The sequence below is a fragment of the Salvelinus alpinus genome, chromosome 12 (assembly GCF_045679555.1).
Source record: "Salvelinus alpinus chromosome 12, SLU_Salpinus.1, whole genome shotgun sequence".
NCBI lineage: Eukaryota > Metazoa > Chordata > Actinopteri > Salmoniformes > Salmonidae > Salvelinus > Salvelinus alpinus.
In genome coordinates, this window is record NC_092097.1 from 41427879 (window position 1) to 41443084 (window position 15206).

At 43.3% G+C, this 15206-nt stretch overlaps 1 protein-coding gene across 6 annotated transcripts in view; it reads right to left on the reverse strand.

Annotated features, from left to right (window-relative positions):
- Window positions 1-15206, reverse strand: part of LOC139536141 (voltage-dependent L-type calcium channel subunit alpha-1D-like) — a 128356-nt gene that overhangs the window by 75414 nt on the left and 37736 nt on the right. For all 6 annotated transcript variants that reach the window (XM_071336364.1, XM_071336366.1, XM_071336368.1 and 3 more), the window contains exons 5-8: window positions 11280-11485; window positions 5404-5556; window positions 5044-5240; window positions 4530-4633 (exon numbers count right to left, since the gene is read on the reverse strand). In XM_071336364.1, coding sequence (XP_071192465.1) covers window positions 4530-4633; window positions 5044-5240; window positions 5404-5556; window positions 11280-11485 — 660 coding nt within the window. The remainder of the gene's footprint in view (window positions 1-4529; window positions 4634-5043; window positions 5241-5403; window positions 5557-11279; window positions 11486-15206) is intronic.

Below are 15206 nucleotides of genomic sequence, written 5' to 3' on the forward strand. Positions count from 1 at the left end.
CACTTTGGAATTAAGCACGCATCAAACAATTGTGGTTGTCAAAATGTTCCCAGAGGATTGTGTTCACAAAGGTCTACAAATACACTACAATAGAACATCTCAATGATATTTCTAGAACATTTTGGAAACCAAAAGATGTACGATGGAGTGCCTATAATATGCTATGAATGTGAAAATATAACATGTAGACATATTTTAAATGAATATATCAATTTGTAAAAACAAACGTTCCTTTAGCTGTTTTGTTTTGCCCAGTGGGTCTTGTTGCTACGTAAATTGCTACTTGAATAATCAGTCCCACTCATAGCATATTACAGTATGACATATTAATTACTATAATCATCTACAATTACTGAATGTCAAACTTAATTGGAGCCGTAATATAATTTTCTCTTAAATGACCTTCCGCGAATACATCTGAAGAAAAAAGAAAAAATCATAGAGAGAGAGAGTCATAACCTAGTGAGAAGAACCTTCAGGGAACATTAAAAGAACCTTCAGGGAACATTGCCAACCGCCAACAGACCCCGCTAAGAAAGAACACACATCCTCAGAGTGCTGCTGGCCATAGAGTAGTGCAGGGGTCTCTAGCTCTGTTCCTGGAGAGCTACCCTCCTCTAGGTTTTCACTCCAACCCAGTTGTAACTAACATGGTTCAGCTTATCAACCAGCTAATCATTAAAATCAGGTGTGCTAGATTTGAGCTAGAGTGAAAACCTACAGGACAGTAGCTCTCCAGGAACAGGGCTGGAGAGCCCTGGTGTAGTGAGAATTATAAACCGGTATTTTGGCTCATAGATGACGATTAGCTGAAATACATGGTCTATCAGACATTATAAACTGGGTGGTTCGAGCCCTGAATGCTGATTGGCTGAAAGCTGTGGTATATGAGACAGTATACCATGGGTATGACAAAACATGTATTTTTACTCTTCTAACTACGTTGGTAACCAGATTATAACAGCAATAACGCACCTTAGGGGTTTGTAGTATACGGCCAATATACCACGGCTAAGTCTGCGTTACGTCAATCCTAAGAAGCCATGGTATATTGGTCATATACCACACCCAGTCGGGCCTTATTGCTTGAATATACCACGGGTATGATGCAAAACTACTTTACTGTTTACTGTTCTAATTACGCTGGTGACATGTATATAACAGCAGTAAGGTACCTTGGGAGTTTGTGGTATATGGCTAATGTACCACGGCTAAGGGCTGTATCCAGGCACTCTGTGTTGCGTCGTGCTATTAACAGCCCTTAGCCGTGGTATATTGGTCATATACCACACGTTATTGCTTAGTTATGAACTAACACCCCACCTCCACTAACACTTCCTCCCCAAAGCAGGGGAATGGAAGCAGCAGTACACTGGGTTGGTGCATTAGGAGAGAGAGAGAGAGAGAGAGAGAGAGAGAGAGAGAGAGAGAGAGAGAGAGAGAGAGAGAGAGAGAAAGAGAGAGAGAGAGAGAGAGAGAGAGAGAGAGAGAGAGAGAGAGAGAGAGAGAGAGAGAGAGAGAGAGAGAGAGAGAGAGAGAGAGAGAGAGATTAGGAAGTGAGGCTGAGGAGGGAGTGAAGGGCAAGGAATGAGATCAATTTATCTCTCAGAAAGTTGGGAGGATGGTGGTGATGACAGAGGTGGGGGGAAACGGCTCCCTTTGCTATAGGTTGTTGAGACGAGGAAACACAACGCAAAATGAGTGAGAGGTCAACAAAGGTTATACTGGTGGTGGCCAGGGCAGTAAACAGCGTCAGTCAGAATTATATATCAAAATGGAATACTGTATTACCAGTGACTGAATATTTCCATCTCTGTTTCCCTGAGACTTTCTCACCATTCCCCAACACCACACACTGCAAGCCACACCATTGTCTGTCCTTACCTCACCGCGCACAGCAAACACAATGCACACAGCGCACACACACAGCCCACACCCCACTGCAGAGCATTCGGCACCCAGCACACAGCCCCCACCAACTCTTACACACTCAGAACACCCAGCACACAGCCCCTCTACCTCTGACCCACTCAGAACACCCAGCACACAGCCCCCACCACCTCTGACCCACTCAGAACACCCAGCACACAGCCCCCACCAACTCTTACACACTCAGAACACCCAGCACACAGCTCCCACCACCTCTGACCCACTCAGAACACCCAGCACACAGCCCCCACCACCTCTGACCCACTCAGAACACCCAGCACACAGCCCCCACCACCTCTGACCCACTCAGAACACCCAGCACACAGCCCCTCTACCTCTGACCCACTCAGAACACCCAGCACACAGCCCCCACCACCTCTGACCCACTCAGAACACCCAGCACATAGCCCCCACCAACTCTTACACACTCAGAACACCCAGCACACAGCCCCCTCCACCTCTGACCCACTCAGAACACCCAGCACACAGTCCCCACAACCTCTGACCCACTCAGAACACCCAGCACACAGTCCCCACAACCTCTTACCCACTCAGAACACCCAGCACACAGCCCCCACCACCTCTGACCCACTCAGAACACCCAGCACACAGCCCCCACCACCTCTGACCCACTCAGAACACCCAGCACACAGCCCCCTCCACCTCTGACCCACTCAGAACACCCAGCACACAGTCCCCACCACCTCTTACCCACTCAGAACACCCAGCACACAGCCCCCACCACCTCTGACCCACTCAGAACACCCAGCACACAGCCCCCACCACCTCTGACCCACTCAGAACACCCAGCACACAGCCCCCACCACCTCTGACCCACTCAGAACACCCAGCACACAGCCCCCACCACCTCTGACCCACTCAGAACACCCAGCACACAGCCCCCACCACCTCTTACCCACTCAGAACACCCAGCACACAGCCCCCACCACCTCTGACCCACTCAGAACACCCAGCACACAGCCCCCACCACCTCTGACCCACTCAGAACACCCAGCACACAGCCCCCACCACCTCTTACCCACTCAGAACACCCAGCACACAGCCCCTCCACCTCTTACCCACTCAGAACACCCAGCACACAGCCCCCTCCACCTCTGACCCACTCAGAACACCCAGCACACAGCCCCCACCACCTCTGACCCACTCAGAACACCCAGCACACAGCCCCTCCACCTCTTACCCACTCAGAACACCCAGCACACAGCCCCCTCCACCTCTGACCCACTCAGAACACCCAGCACACAGTCCCTCCACATCTTACCCACTCAGAACACCCAGCACACAGTCCCTCCACCTCTTACCCACTCAGAACACCCAGCACACAGCCCCCTCCACCTCTGACCCACTCAGAACACCCAGCACACAGTCCCTCCACCTCTTACCCACTCAGAACACCCAGCACACAGTCCCTCCACCTCTTACCCACTCAGAACACCCAGCACACAGCCCCCTCCACCTCTGACCCACTCAGAACACCCAGCACACAGCCCTTCCACCTCTTACCCACTCAGAACACCCAGCACACAGTCCCTCCACCTCTTACCCACTCAGAACACCCAGCACACAGTCCCTCCACCTCTTACCCACTCAGAACACCCAGCACACAGCCCCACCACCTCTGACCCACTCAGAACACCCAGCACACAGCCCCTCCACCTCTTACCCACTCAGAACACCCAGCACACAGCCCCACCACCTCTTACCCACTCAGAACACCCAGCACACAGCCCCACCACCTCTTACCCACTCAGAACACCCAGCACACAGCCCCTCCACCTCTGACCCACTCAGAACACCCAGCACACAGCCCCTCCACCTCTTACCCACTCAGAACACCCAGCACACAGCCCCTCCACCTCTTACCCACTCAGAACACCCAGCACACAGCCCCTCCACCTCTGACCCACTCAGAACACCCAGCACACAGCCCCTCCACCTATGACCCACTCAGAACACCCAGCACACAGCCCCTCCACCTCTGACCCACTCAGAACACCCAGCACACAGCCCCACCACCTCTTACCCACTCAGAACACCCAGCACACAGCCCCACCACCTCTTACCCACTCAGAACACCCAGCACACAGCCCCTCCACCTCTTACCCACTCAGAACACCCAGCACAAGGTTAAGCACGAAAAAGGAGCCCAGAATGATCAGACTAACAAAGTAGATGGCGGGCGTTCCAAAGCCGATGGCGTCGTTCACCTGTTGGAGCCCAGAGCAGCAGGTTAACAGACAGACCTATAGATACAGACAGACAGATAGACAGGTAGGCAGACAGACAGGTAAGACAGGCAGGCAGAGAGAGACAGACAGGCAGACAGACATAGAGAGAGAGCCAGGTAGACAGACAGACAGGTAGATAGACAGACAGACAGACGGACAGACGGACGGTCGGACAGGTAGACAGATAGACAGGTAGACAGTCAGACAGACAGGCAGGCAGACATACGGACGGACGGACAGGTAGACAGATAGACAGGTGGACAGTTAGTCAGACAGGTAGACAGACAGACAGACAGACAGACAGACAGACAGACAGACAGACAGACAGACAGACAGAGAGAGATGTCTTACCCGCTCAACACTCCCAGAACCAGGTTTAGAACAAAGAAGGAGCCGAAGATGACAAGAGAAACAAAGTAGACCCATGGAAGCTCTAGACCCATAGCATCATTCATCTGGAGGAGCACCCGTCACCAAAGAGAGATGGGGAAAGATGAAGAAGAAAGAGGGAAGGAAGAGAAAGAGAATAAAATGGATAGTCCGAGGTAGAGAAAGGTGAGAATAACTGTTTGCTAAGAATGCAAGATGAAAGGAAAAACCTCAAGGCATTTATATATAGTTTTACAGTTCAGAGTGATAAAAAAGGTGAGGGAAGGTTCTGGGACTCAGATATATAGAGAAATGCTTGACTGAATCTTTAACATTTAAATGTCAGTCACATCTAGGCCTAATGACTAATCTACTGACACACCAGCTTAGTCAAATTCTCAGAGGGAATGAGTGGGTCAAAGTTCATACAGAGACCGCACAGGGAGCGCAGAGGGCACAGACTGAAATATGATATGAATGATAGGGAGGGCCTCACCCAGTAGAGCACGTCTGTCCAGCCCTCCATGGTGATACACTGGAACACAGTCAGCATGGCGAACAGGAAGTTGTCAAAGTTCGTGATGCCGTTGTTGGGGCCGTGCCAGCCCTCCCTGCACTCGGTGCCATTTATGGGACATTGGCGCCCGTGCCCTGAGATCGCACACGGAGCCGGGTCATCCTCCGCTATCATGCCTACAGAGAGGGGGGCGGGGAGAGAGAGAGAGAAACTGAGAGGGAGACTGAAATACAAATGCAATAGTCATGTACACACACACTGATGGTAAGATGCACACACACACATACACACACACACACACACACACACACACACACACGCACGCACGCACGCTCTTACCTGTGCTGGGGAAGAAGCAGGTAGCGTGCATTTTGCCAATGAAGAGCTCAAGACCGATGATGGCGTAGATGATGATGACAAACAGGACCAGCAGGGCGATGTGGAGGAGAGGGACCATGGCTTTAATAATGGAGTTCAACACAACCTGTAAACCTACAGAGAGTCAAACATACAGGTTAGATAGGGAAGACATAGCTAGATGTGTGTGTGTGTGTGTGTGTGTGTGTGTGTGTGTGTGTGTGTGTGTGTGTGTGTGTGTGTGTGTGTGTGTGTGTGTGTGTGTGTGTGTGTGTGTGTGTGTGTGTGTGTGTGTGTGTGTGTGTGACAGTAATATTGTATGTGGTTGAATTGGTATTGGTCAGTTGAGGCTGGTGGGGAGGAGAAATGGGGAGGACGGCTCATTGGATCACCAATCCACTCATGTTATGAGGGTTTGTATGAAGTATGTGTGTGGGTATGTGGTTTGTTTGTGAATGCACTTGTGTGCCTGTGCATATAATAAGGTTATTATAGTAAATGGTTATTATAGTAAAACTGAAACTAAAATAAAAACTAAAATTGAAAAATATTAAGAAAAACATTTGAAAAACTAAAACTATACTGAAACTATTAACTTTGACTGCAAAACTAACAAAAACAACAACAACAAAAAATAGTAAATTATGTTTATTATTATTATTATTTATTTTTTTACTTTGGGCAAAAATGTTATGTTTTTTTTCTTCTGATGGGGCTTTGAAGCCTCTGAATCTGGTGGGTAAATGCTGCCAGTAGATGGCAATGTTTCAAATAGGCCTAGCTTGTTCATCACTATCACTAGCTATCAGTAGCTAAAAGGGAAGAAATTTGAGGGCGAGCGCGGAGTGTGAGCCTGAACCCTAGGTGTGAACAATGGCGGCAGCAAACCCAACACCAGCAGTGGTCGGTCGCAAAAGGCAAAGCCCTGTATGGTTTCATGTGGGTTGTTAACATCTGCCTATGTTACTGCCCAGATCTTCTAGTCTGGATGACCAGATGACAGGTCCAGAATGGCGATCCCCAAACCAGACATCCCCTGGCCATTCCTGTGGTGCTTTGCAGCATCCAGAAAGCCTACCAAAGGTAAACCACCAGAGGGGGACCGCAACAATGACCCACAACCAGGACAACTCACGGTCATTTTTATGTTGGTTTGCAACTTGCAGGATAATCACAAGATTGAACCCAACAGAGGGGGACTGTCATGACTTTGCCCTGTTTGGTGAAGGTCATAAAACCCATTTTCTCTCTCCACCCCCACTGGTTTATGACCCCCCGATAAATACAGAAACTCTCTCTCTCCACTCTACAGAATGGACTTTTGGAAAGACCTTTGCTACCACAGAGAAAGACTCTACAGGATAGTAACATCAGAAAGTTGAACAATGAGACAATATTTCTGTAATGGAAGGGTCCGTTGGTACTTAAAGAATATGATGTCAGATCAGTCATTGTTTTGGTAGATTGTTACTGATGATAGGACCACGTAATTGTATCTTTGAAAGTCTACACATTCTAGTTATCAGATTTATTTCAAAATCTTGCAAAACATATGTGATTAAACATGAAACTATTTGTGAGAAGATAAAATGTGATTTTAGCTTCTAAATGAGAGAATTGTTTCATAAGTAAACTTATGCTCAATCAGTAACCCCACCCACGGGAGCACAGACATTGGTTAGAAGGATGAAACACGCCCCTTCTCCTCCCCAGTACAAAAGCCCCCGTAACGATCATTAACATTTAGTTCCAGAAATGTGAGGACTGCTGTCCTAATGTTTAGGTGGGCGAATTTCAACGTGGAGGTGACGATCATCACGTTGGAATTGTGAATTTCGACTAGACCAGCCAGAATACAGCACGAGCTGATTATGGCAACTTAGTATGAACTTTGAACTATTATTCACTAAAGAAGAAGTGATACATTCTAGACGTTGAGTTATCAGCTGCAGCTGTAAACGTACGTGGCCTAAGAAAGGACAGACAATCTCCTAAGAACGACAGTGTACTTCAACGTATCTGCTCTACAACACTACGACCAGAAAGATTCTTCAAAGGACAATGGCAATCTCTGCTGGGCAAACCAGTCTTCCATCTTCGACCCATCTTCTCAAGGTCCGATAGAGACCCAATTCCTTTGTCCCTCAGTCTTCCCGCTCTTTCATTCAAACCCAACCCCCTTCCTTTGTGTAACCAGCCATCACATCGGGTTAGTCCACTAGGGACTTTTCATGACATGATTAGTAATCGATGTATGATCTATCCTGTGTATATATATATATATATGTAATTCTGTGTGATTATTTAGCTATTTAGTAAATAAATAATTAAGCCAATTTGTGTATTGCTGATTCAACTTGTTAGCCAGGGTTCGTGCAGAAAACCAAGTACTTTACGACATTGAGAATGAGACTGAATAAGGTGACAATTAACAATTGACTGCTATTGATAAAAAAGATCTTCAGATCTTTAAGAGTTTATTCAGAAGACAGCAGCTCTATAAACACTCTTCTGTGGTGCCCCAGGTTATTAACTTCTTATGGCTGCAGGGGCAGTATTGAGTAGCTTGGATGAAAGGTGCACAGAGGTGCCCAGAGTAAACGGCCTGCTCCTCAGTCATAGTTGCTAATATATGCATATTATTATTAGTATTGGATAGAAAACACTCTGAAGTTTCTAAAACTGTTTGAATTATGTTTGTGAGTATAACAGAACTCATATGGCAGGCAAAAACCTGAGAAGTTCCACTTCCTGTTTGGATTTTTTCTAAGGCTGGTAGATTTTCAACCAAGCTCCCATTGAAATTACAGCGAGATATGGATGAGTTTTCACTTCCTACGGCTTCCACTAGATGTCAACAGTCAATAGAACTTTGTCTGATGACTCTACTGTGAAGGGGGGCCGAAGGAGACAGGAATGAGTAACCACTGCCATGAGGTGACCACGCTTTCACCACGCGCGTTCACGTGAGAGGCAGCTCCGTTCCATCGCTCAACTGAAGTCAATGTAATTCTCCGGTTGGAACGTTATTCAAGATGTATGTTAACAACATTCTAAAGATTGATTCAATACATCGTTTGACATGTTTCTACTGACTGTTACGGTACTTTTTGACATTTCGTCACGTTTTAGTGAACGCGCTTTGTGACTTTGGAATTGTTTACCAAACGCGCTAACCAAAGTAGCTAATTGGACATAAATAACGGACATTATCGAACAAATCAATCATTTATTGTGGACCTGGGATTCCTGGGAGTGCATTGTGATGAAGATCATCAAAGGCAAGGGAATATTTATCATGTAATTTCTGGTTTCTGTTGACTCCAACATGGCGGCTAATTTGACTCTTGTTCTGAGCTCCGTCTCAGATTATTGCATGGTTTGCTTTTTCCGTAAAGTTTTTTTTTTTAAATCTGGCACAGCGGTTGCTTTAAGGAGAGGTATATCTATAATTCCATGTGTATAACTTGAATTATCATCTACATTTATGATGAGTATTTCTGTTGAAACGATGTGGCTATGCACTATCAATGGATGTTTTTGGAACTAGTGAATGTAACGCGCCAATGTAAACTCAGATTTTTTTATATAAATATGAACTTTATCAAACAAAACATGCATATATTGTGTAACATGAAGTCCTATGAGTGTCATCTGATGAAGATCATCAAAGGTTAGTGATTCAGTTTAGCTATATTTCTGCTTTTTGTGACTGCTATCTTTCGCTGGAAAAATGGCTGTGCTTATTGTGGTTTGGTGTGACCTAACATAATCGTTTGTAGTGCTTTCGCTGAAAAGCATATTTGAAATCGGACACTTTGGTGGGATTAACAACAAGATTACCTTTAAAATGGTATAAAACACATGTATGTCTGAGGAATTTTAATTATGAGATTTCTGTTTTTTGAATTTGGCGCCCTGCACTTTCACTGGCTATTGTCATATCGATCCCGTTACCGGGATTGCAGCCATAAGAAGTTTTAATGAGTTAATTGTTGCATGGTTTAATTCAATCACGTAATCAATTAAACGTTCGGTAATCGATTTGATAAAATAGTCTGTCATCTCATTTAATCATTCAGAGACACGACAATGGGATTGTTTTGAGTACATTGCTGGAAAGGACAAAAACAAGTGTATTGTAGTGTCAGGAGATGGCAGCGTATGTGGAACACATATAAAATGGAAAAACCCAATCATCTGAACAGCACACACAAAGAATTTCAGGATAAAGACAAAGTGAGACAGACATTATTTTTTTTGGGGGGGGGGGATTCGGTCAGGGGTATTCGGTCAGGATTCAACTTCTGGTATATTAGCAGTTTTAAAGCTAATTTCCTGCAACAAGAACAACAACAATAAAAAATCCACGTCTGCTACATTTTTTCTTCCAACAAGAAGGGTGTGAATAGTTTTAACAGTCTGGGGTCGCAAGGTTTGTTACTATGCTGATAAAAACAATATCCATCCGGACCTTTGCCACCTAGGACATTTGTGTGACCGGACCTTCTGAAATAGCACTGGAGTACGACTTCAAGCCTCCCATGCATGGGTATATGGGTATATGGCTTCAAGCCTCCCATGCACTGGCCTACTTTCTGTCCCTGAAATTAAATCATATCAAAACGAAATAGAAATGTTTTTATTAAACTAAAACTGAATAAAAACGAGTAAATCAAGTATGAAAACTGAAAATAATCAGAATTGCAAATAAAAACCTCAAAACTAATTAAAAATCACAAAACTATAATAACCTTGTCGTACAGTATGTAAACATGTGCATGCATGTGCATCTGGACAGAATGTCGAAGAGTCTTTTTTCATGGTTGTGAGGGAGACACACACACACACACACACACACACACACACACACACACACACACACACACACACACACACACACACACACACACACACACACACACACACACACACACACACACACACACACACACACATACACACACTCGCAGGAGAACTCATGTCTCTGGGGCATTGATTTGGACAGCCTGTTTTAAGAGAACATTCCAGAGGGGCTGCACACAGAGCATATGGTCACATATTACTGTTAGTGTCTTCACCCCACAGACACATAGTCTGAGCTGAGAGAGAAACACTTTCTGTCATGGAGAGGAACGGCTGGGCTGGTTTGGGCTGGGGAGGGACTGTCAGGACAGAAGCAGACTTCTAATACATATGTAACTTTGGCACATTTTTCTCCAGAACAACATACAGTAAAGAAGTGTAGAGTAAACTTTTTCATTATGCGGATGTGGGATTCGAAGCCACAGGAATCAAACCTATCACCTTAACGTTCCTACTGTAGCGCAATTTTCCTAGCCACTGAACCATACATGACCACAGGGGGGGGGGGGGGGGGCATCAAGACAAAATGGTGGAGGAGACAAGATTGAGGAAGACTGAATTGAACCTTATAGAGGTAATGCCAGTTATATCAGGTCACAGTTTTCCGCAGTGTTATTTATTGGTGTGTGTTATGCAGTGACTTTCACAGGTTAGCCAGCCTACATACTGTAGGTCAATAGAGGTTGCTGTGCCTGTTTCATCATGGGGGTCAAAAGTGAGAGGTCAGTCAGCACTCACAACAATAAACACAACACTGTATTCGTGTCAGACCTAGGTTGAAATACTATTTCAAATCTTTCAAATTTGCTTTAGCCTGCCTGGAGTGCCAGATGGACGGGGTTTGTACTCCTTGTAACTATTCTATTCCATTGTGTCAGGCAAGCCCAATCAAGCCCAGATAAAGTACTTGAAATTATCTCAAATAGTATTTGAACCCAGGTCTGGTCGGTGTTGTGGGGTCAAAGGTGAAGGGTCAGATAGCAGTAACTCACTGGGCACTCCTGAGACCAGGCGTAGGGGTCGCAGTACACGGAAGGCTCGGAGGGCTTTGACGTCGAAGCCGCCCGACTTTCCCCCGTGGCCGTGCGCGGAGGGGTGGAGTGCTGCCGCCGCCGCCGCCGCAGCCGCACCCGCCTCTGCCTCCTCCTTCGTCTCTACAGAGTCTTTGGTCAAAAGCTCCAGGACAACACTGAACAGTCTGCAGAGAAACACCAGAGGAAACGTGTTACAGAAAACACATCAGAAAGAGAATGTTACAGGTAAAAAGCTCTAGAACAACACTGAACAGTCTGTATAGAATTACAGCAGAAAGAATGAGAATACATTACAGGATTGGAGCTTTTGATTAAGGGCCCGAATCCATAAAGAGTCTCAGAGTAGGATCTAGGATCAGGTTCCCCCGGTTTATGCAATCTTATTCCTTATGATCTGAAAGGCAAAACTCATCCTAGACTTTGCGGCAGGTAGCCTAGTGGTTAGAGTGTTGGACCAGTAACCGAAAGGTTGCTAGATCAGCCCCGAGCTGACAAGGTAAAAATCTGTCGTTCTGCCCCTGAACAAGGCAGTTAACTCACTGTTTCTAGGCTCTCATTGTAAATAAGAATTTGTTCTAACTGACTTGCCTAGATAAATAAAGGTAAAACAAATACAAAATAAACTAGCAGTCCTACTCTGAGATGCTTTATAAATACAGGCCCAGACCAATACACTAGAGATGCATACAGTTGGGCTGGTTAAAAAGTTCTGCTAGAAGTGGATGTAACTGCAACGTCTGGAGAAAAATGTTGAAATATTTCAGATTTCAAAGTTGACATATTATTGGGAAGGTGTGCTGTGGGATTATTTAAGGTACTCTTTACTCTTTTTTGTTGTTGTATTTTTTTTAAACTATTTTATATTCTTCCAGATACTCTTTACACTTCAGATCAAATGTTATTACACTGTTATTGTTAGATGATTGCAGACCAACTTGCTGCTAAGCACAGTTTGTCACATTAACAATTTACCAATGCTGCAGCACAGGCATTTTGAAAAGTCACTTGTTTATGATACACCTGTACTGTAAGCTGCATGTATAGACAGCAGTCAAATATATCCACTATACATAGGTATCTACTGATACAGCAAATCACCATATGACTTTTAAGCTTCACACTGAATATAATATATGTTTGTAAGATTGCAGTAACAAATGAATAAGAAGAACACAAGCTGAAAAATATAGCACAAATATATTGAACCCATGTACAAACTACATAGACAACAAAGACACAGCTCATTAAAACATGAATAAATCAACAAACATACACACACACACAACAATACCAGGTGAAAATACAATGCAATACTGTAGTGTATGGGCTGAGTGAATAGTGAACATCCTATAGCAAAAAAAGAGTCCGCTTAATTCTAGTCAGTTAACCTGTCCTCACCTAGCCAATAGGAGAAATTATCCCAGCACATCACGTCAAAGCTGGGCAGCAGAAGGCACTAAATGGGCTGAATGGAGCTGCCAATTGAGGCCTGGAGGGCCATAGAGGGTCATACTTCAGGGCTACAATCACAGACTGCTACAGCAGCTGTAGCTAACCGATGTTGGACTGAATCAGAGTGGAAAAATTAACTGAGGTGTTTGATGTGTCACTCATCTGTTCACATGAATAGAATACCATCAGAATAGAATAAAATACCAAAATAGAATATCATCAGAATAGAATAGAATACCAAAATAGAATATCATCAGAATAGAATAGAATACCAAAATAGAATATCATCAGAATAGAATAGAATACCAAAATAGAATACCATCAGAATAGAATAAAATACCAAAATAGAATACCATCAGAATATAATAAAATACCAAAATAGAATACCATCAGAATAGAATAGAATACCAAAATAGAATACCATCAGAATAGAATAGAATACCAAATTATACAACAGGTGGGTCCTGAATGCTGATTGGTTAAAAGCGCATTCCACAAGGCTAAATCTATGACGTTAAAATGCCTATTTACTCTGTTCCATCTGACTGAGCAATCCACTGTCTCATCAACCCAGCCAAGCAATTTATAAACTTGATCTCCACTATAAAAGCATCTAGACATTATCTCACATTTCTTTTAGACTAACATTTAGTTTTCAACAGCGGAGATTTGTATAAACCTTGCTGTCTGTCTCACCGACATTTGCAACATTGTTTCAATATTCAAATTCTATCTCCAGCTGTCCCATACTAATGAACGTGTCGGGGTCGGGACGGGAGCGAGAGAGAGGCAGGCAGCGATTCTCAGCCAGTCGAAATCATGAATCAGCTGGCATAATTTTTTATAGATATATACAAAGAAATGTCATTTGAAAAAAGGTGAAACAAAGCAAAGTGCAGCTAGTTTGCAGTATTTCCAGCTTCAGTTTGAAGTGATTGTGTTAGCTGTGTTGTTGGTTAGCTCCTTTGAACAACAGTATCCTGACGAGAGAGCACATGTGTTCTATGCCAAGCGAAATCAAGCCTCATTAACTCATTGTTATGGATGTATCCAAATAAATGTCACTAGAAAACAGCTTAAACAAATGCAGCTACTGTTGTTATTCTGGCTGCACTGTTTGACGTGACTAAGTTAGCCATAGTTGGCTAGCTAGCAAGCAAGGGATTAGAACATTGCCAGCCAGTATGGCAATGGAACATTTAGAACGAAAGACTGGGCCGCGTCCATAAATACAGAACAAAAAGACTGAACGACTGGGTCGCTTCTCTGGCAATCAAACCAATAGAACGAACAACCAGCCGGCTTGGGTAGCAACCCTAGATTTGTTTTGGGATTATACCTTGTGGAAGGATGAAATAATATGAATAGATTAATCAAAATAACGTTTCTAATTCAAATATGTCAATCATTATTTGAATATGTTGGTAACCAGTTGTATAAAAGTGATAATGCCCGAGAAGACGGTGTTTGGAGGATATATTGGCACAGCTTCTCTGGCATTATCACTTAAATAGAATACCATTTGAATAGAATAGAATACCAAAATAGAATACCATCAGAATAGAATAGAATACCAAAATAGAATACCATCAGAATAGAATAGAATAACAAAATAGAATACCATCAGAATAGAATACCAAAATAGAATACCATCAGAATAGAATAGAATAGAATACCAAAATAGAATACCATCAGAATAGAATAGAATACCAAAATAGAATACCATTCAGAATAGAATAGATTACCAAAATAGAATACCATCAGAATAGAATAGAATAGAATACCAAAATAGAATACCATCAGAATAGAATAGAATACGAAAATAGAATACCATCAGAATAGAATAGAATACCAAAATAGAATACCATCAGAATAGAATAGAATACCAAAATAGAATACCATCAGAATAGAATAGAATACCAAAATAGAACACCATTAGAGTAAAATAGAATAGAATACCAAAATAGAATACCATTAGAATAGAATAGAATACCAAAATAGAACACCATTAGAGTAAAATAGAATAGAATACCAAAACAGAATACCATTAGAATAGAAGAATAGAATACCAAAATAGAATACCATCAGAATAGAATAGAATACCAAAATAGAACACCATTAGAGTAAAATAGAATAGAATACCAAAATAGAATACCATTAGAATAGAATAGAATACCAAAATAGAACACCATTAGAGTAAAATAGAATAGAATACCAAAATAGAATACCATTAGAATAGAATAGAATACCAAAATAGAATACCATCAGAATACAATACAATACCAAACTAGAATACCACTTTTATTATATACTGTATATTTACATTCTTGTAGAGTACTTTTGGCCTTTTTTTAGAATTTAAGATTCTAAATGCTAATAATCATGTCAGATCCCAATGAAGCAATCTTACCATTTGATCTGACATCACATAGT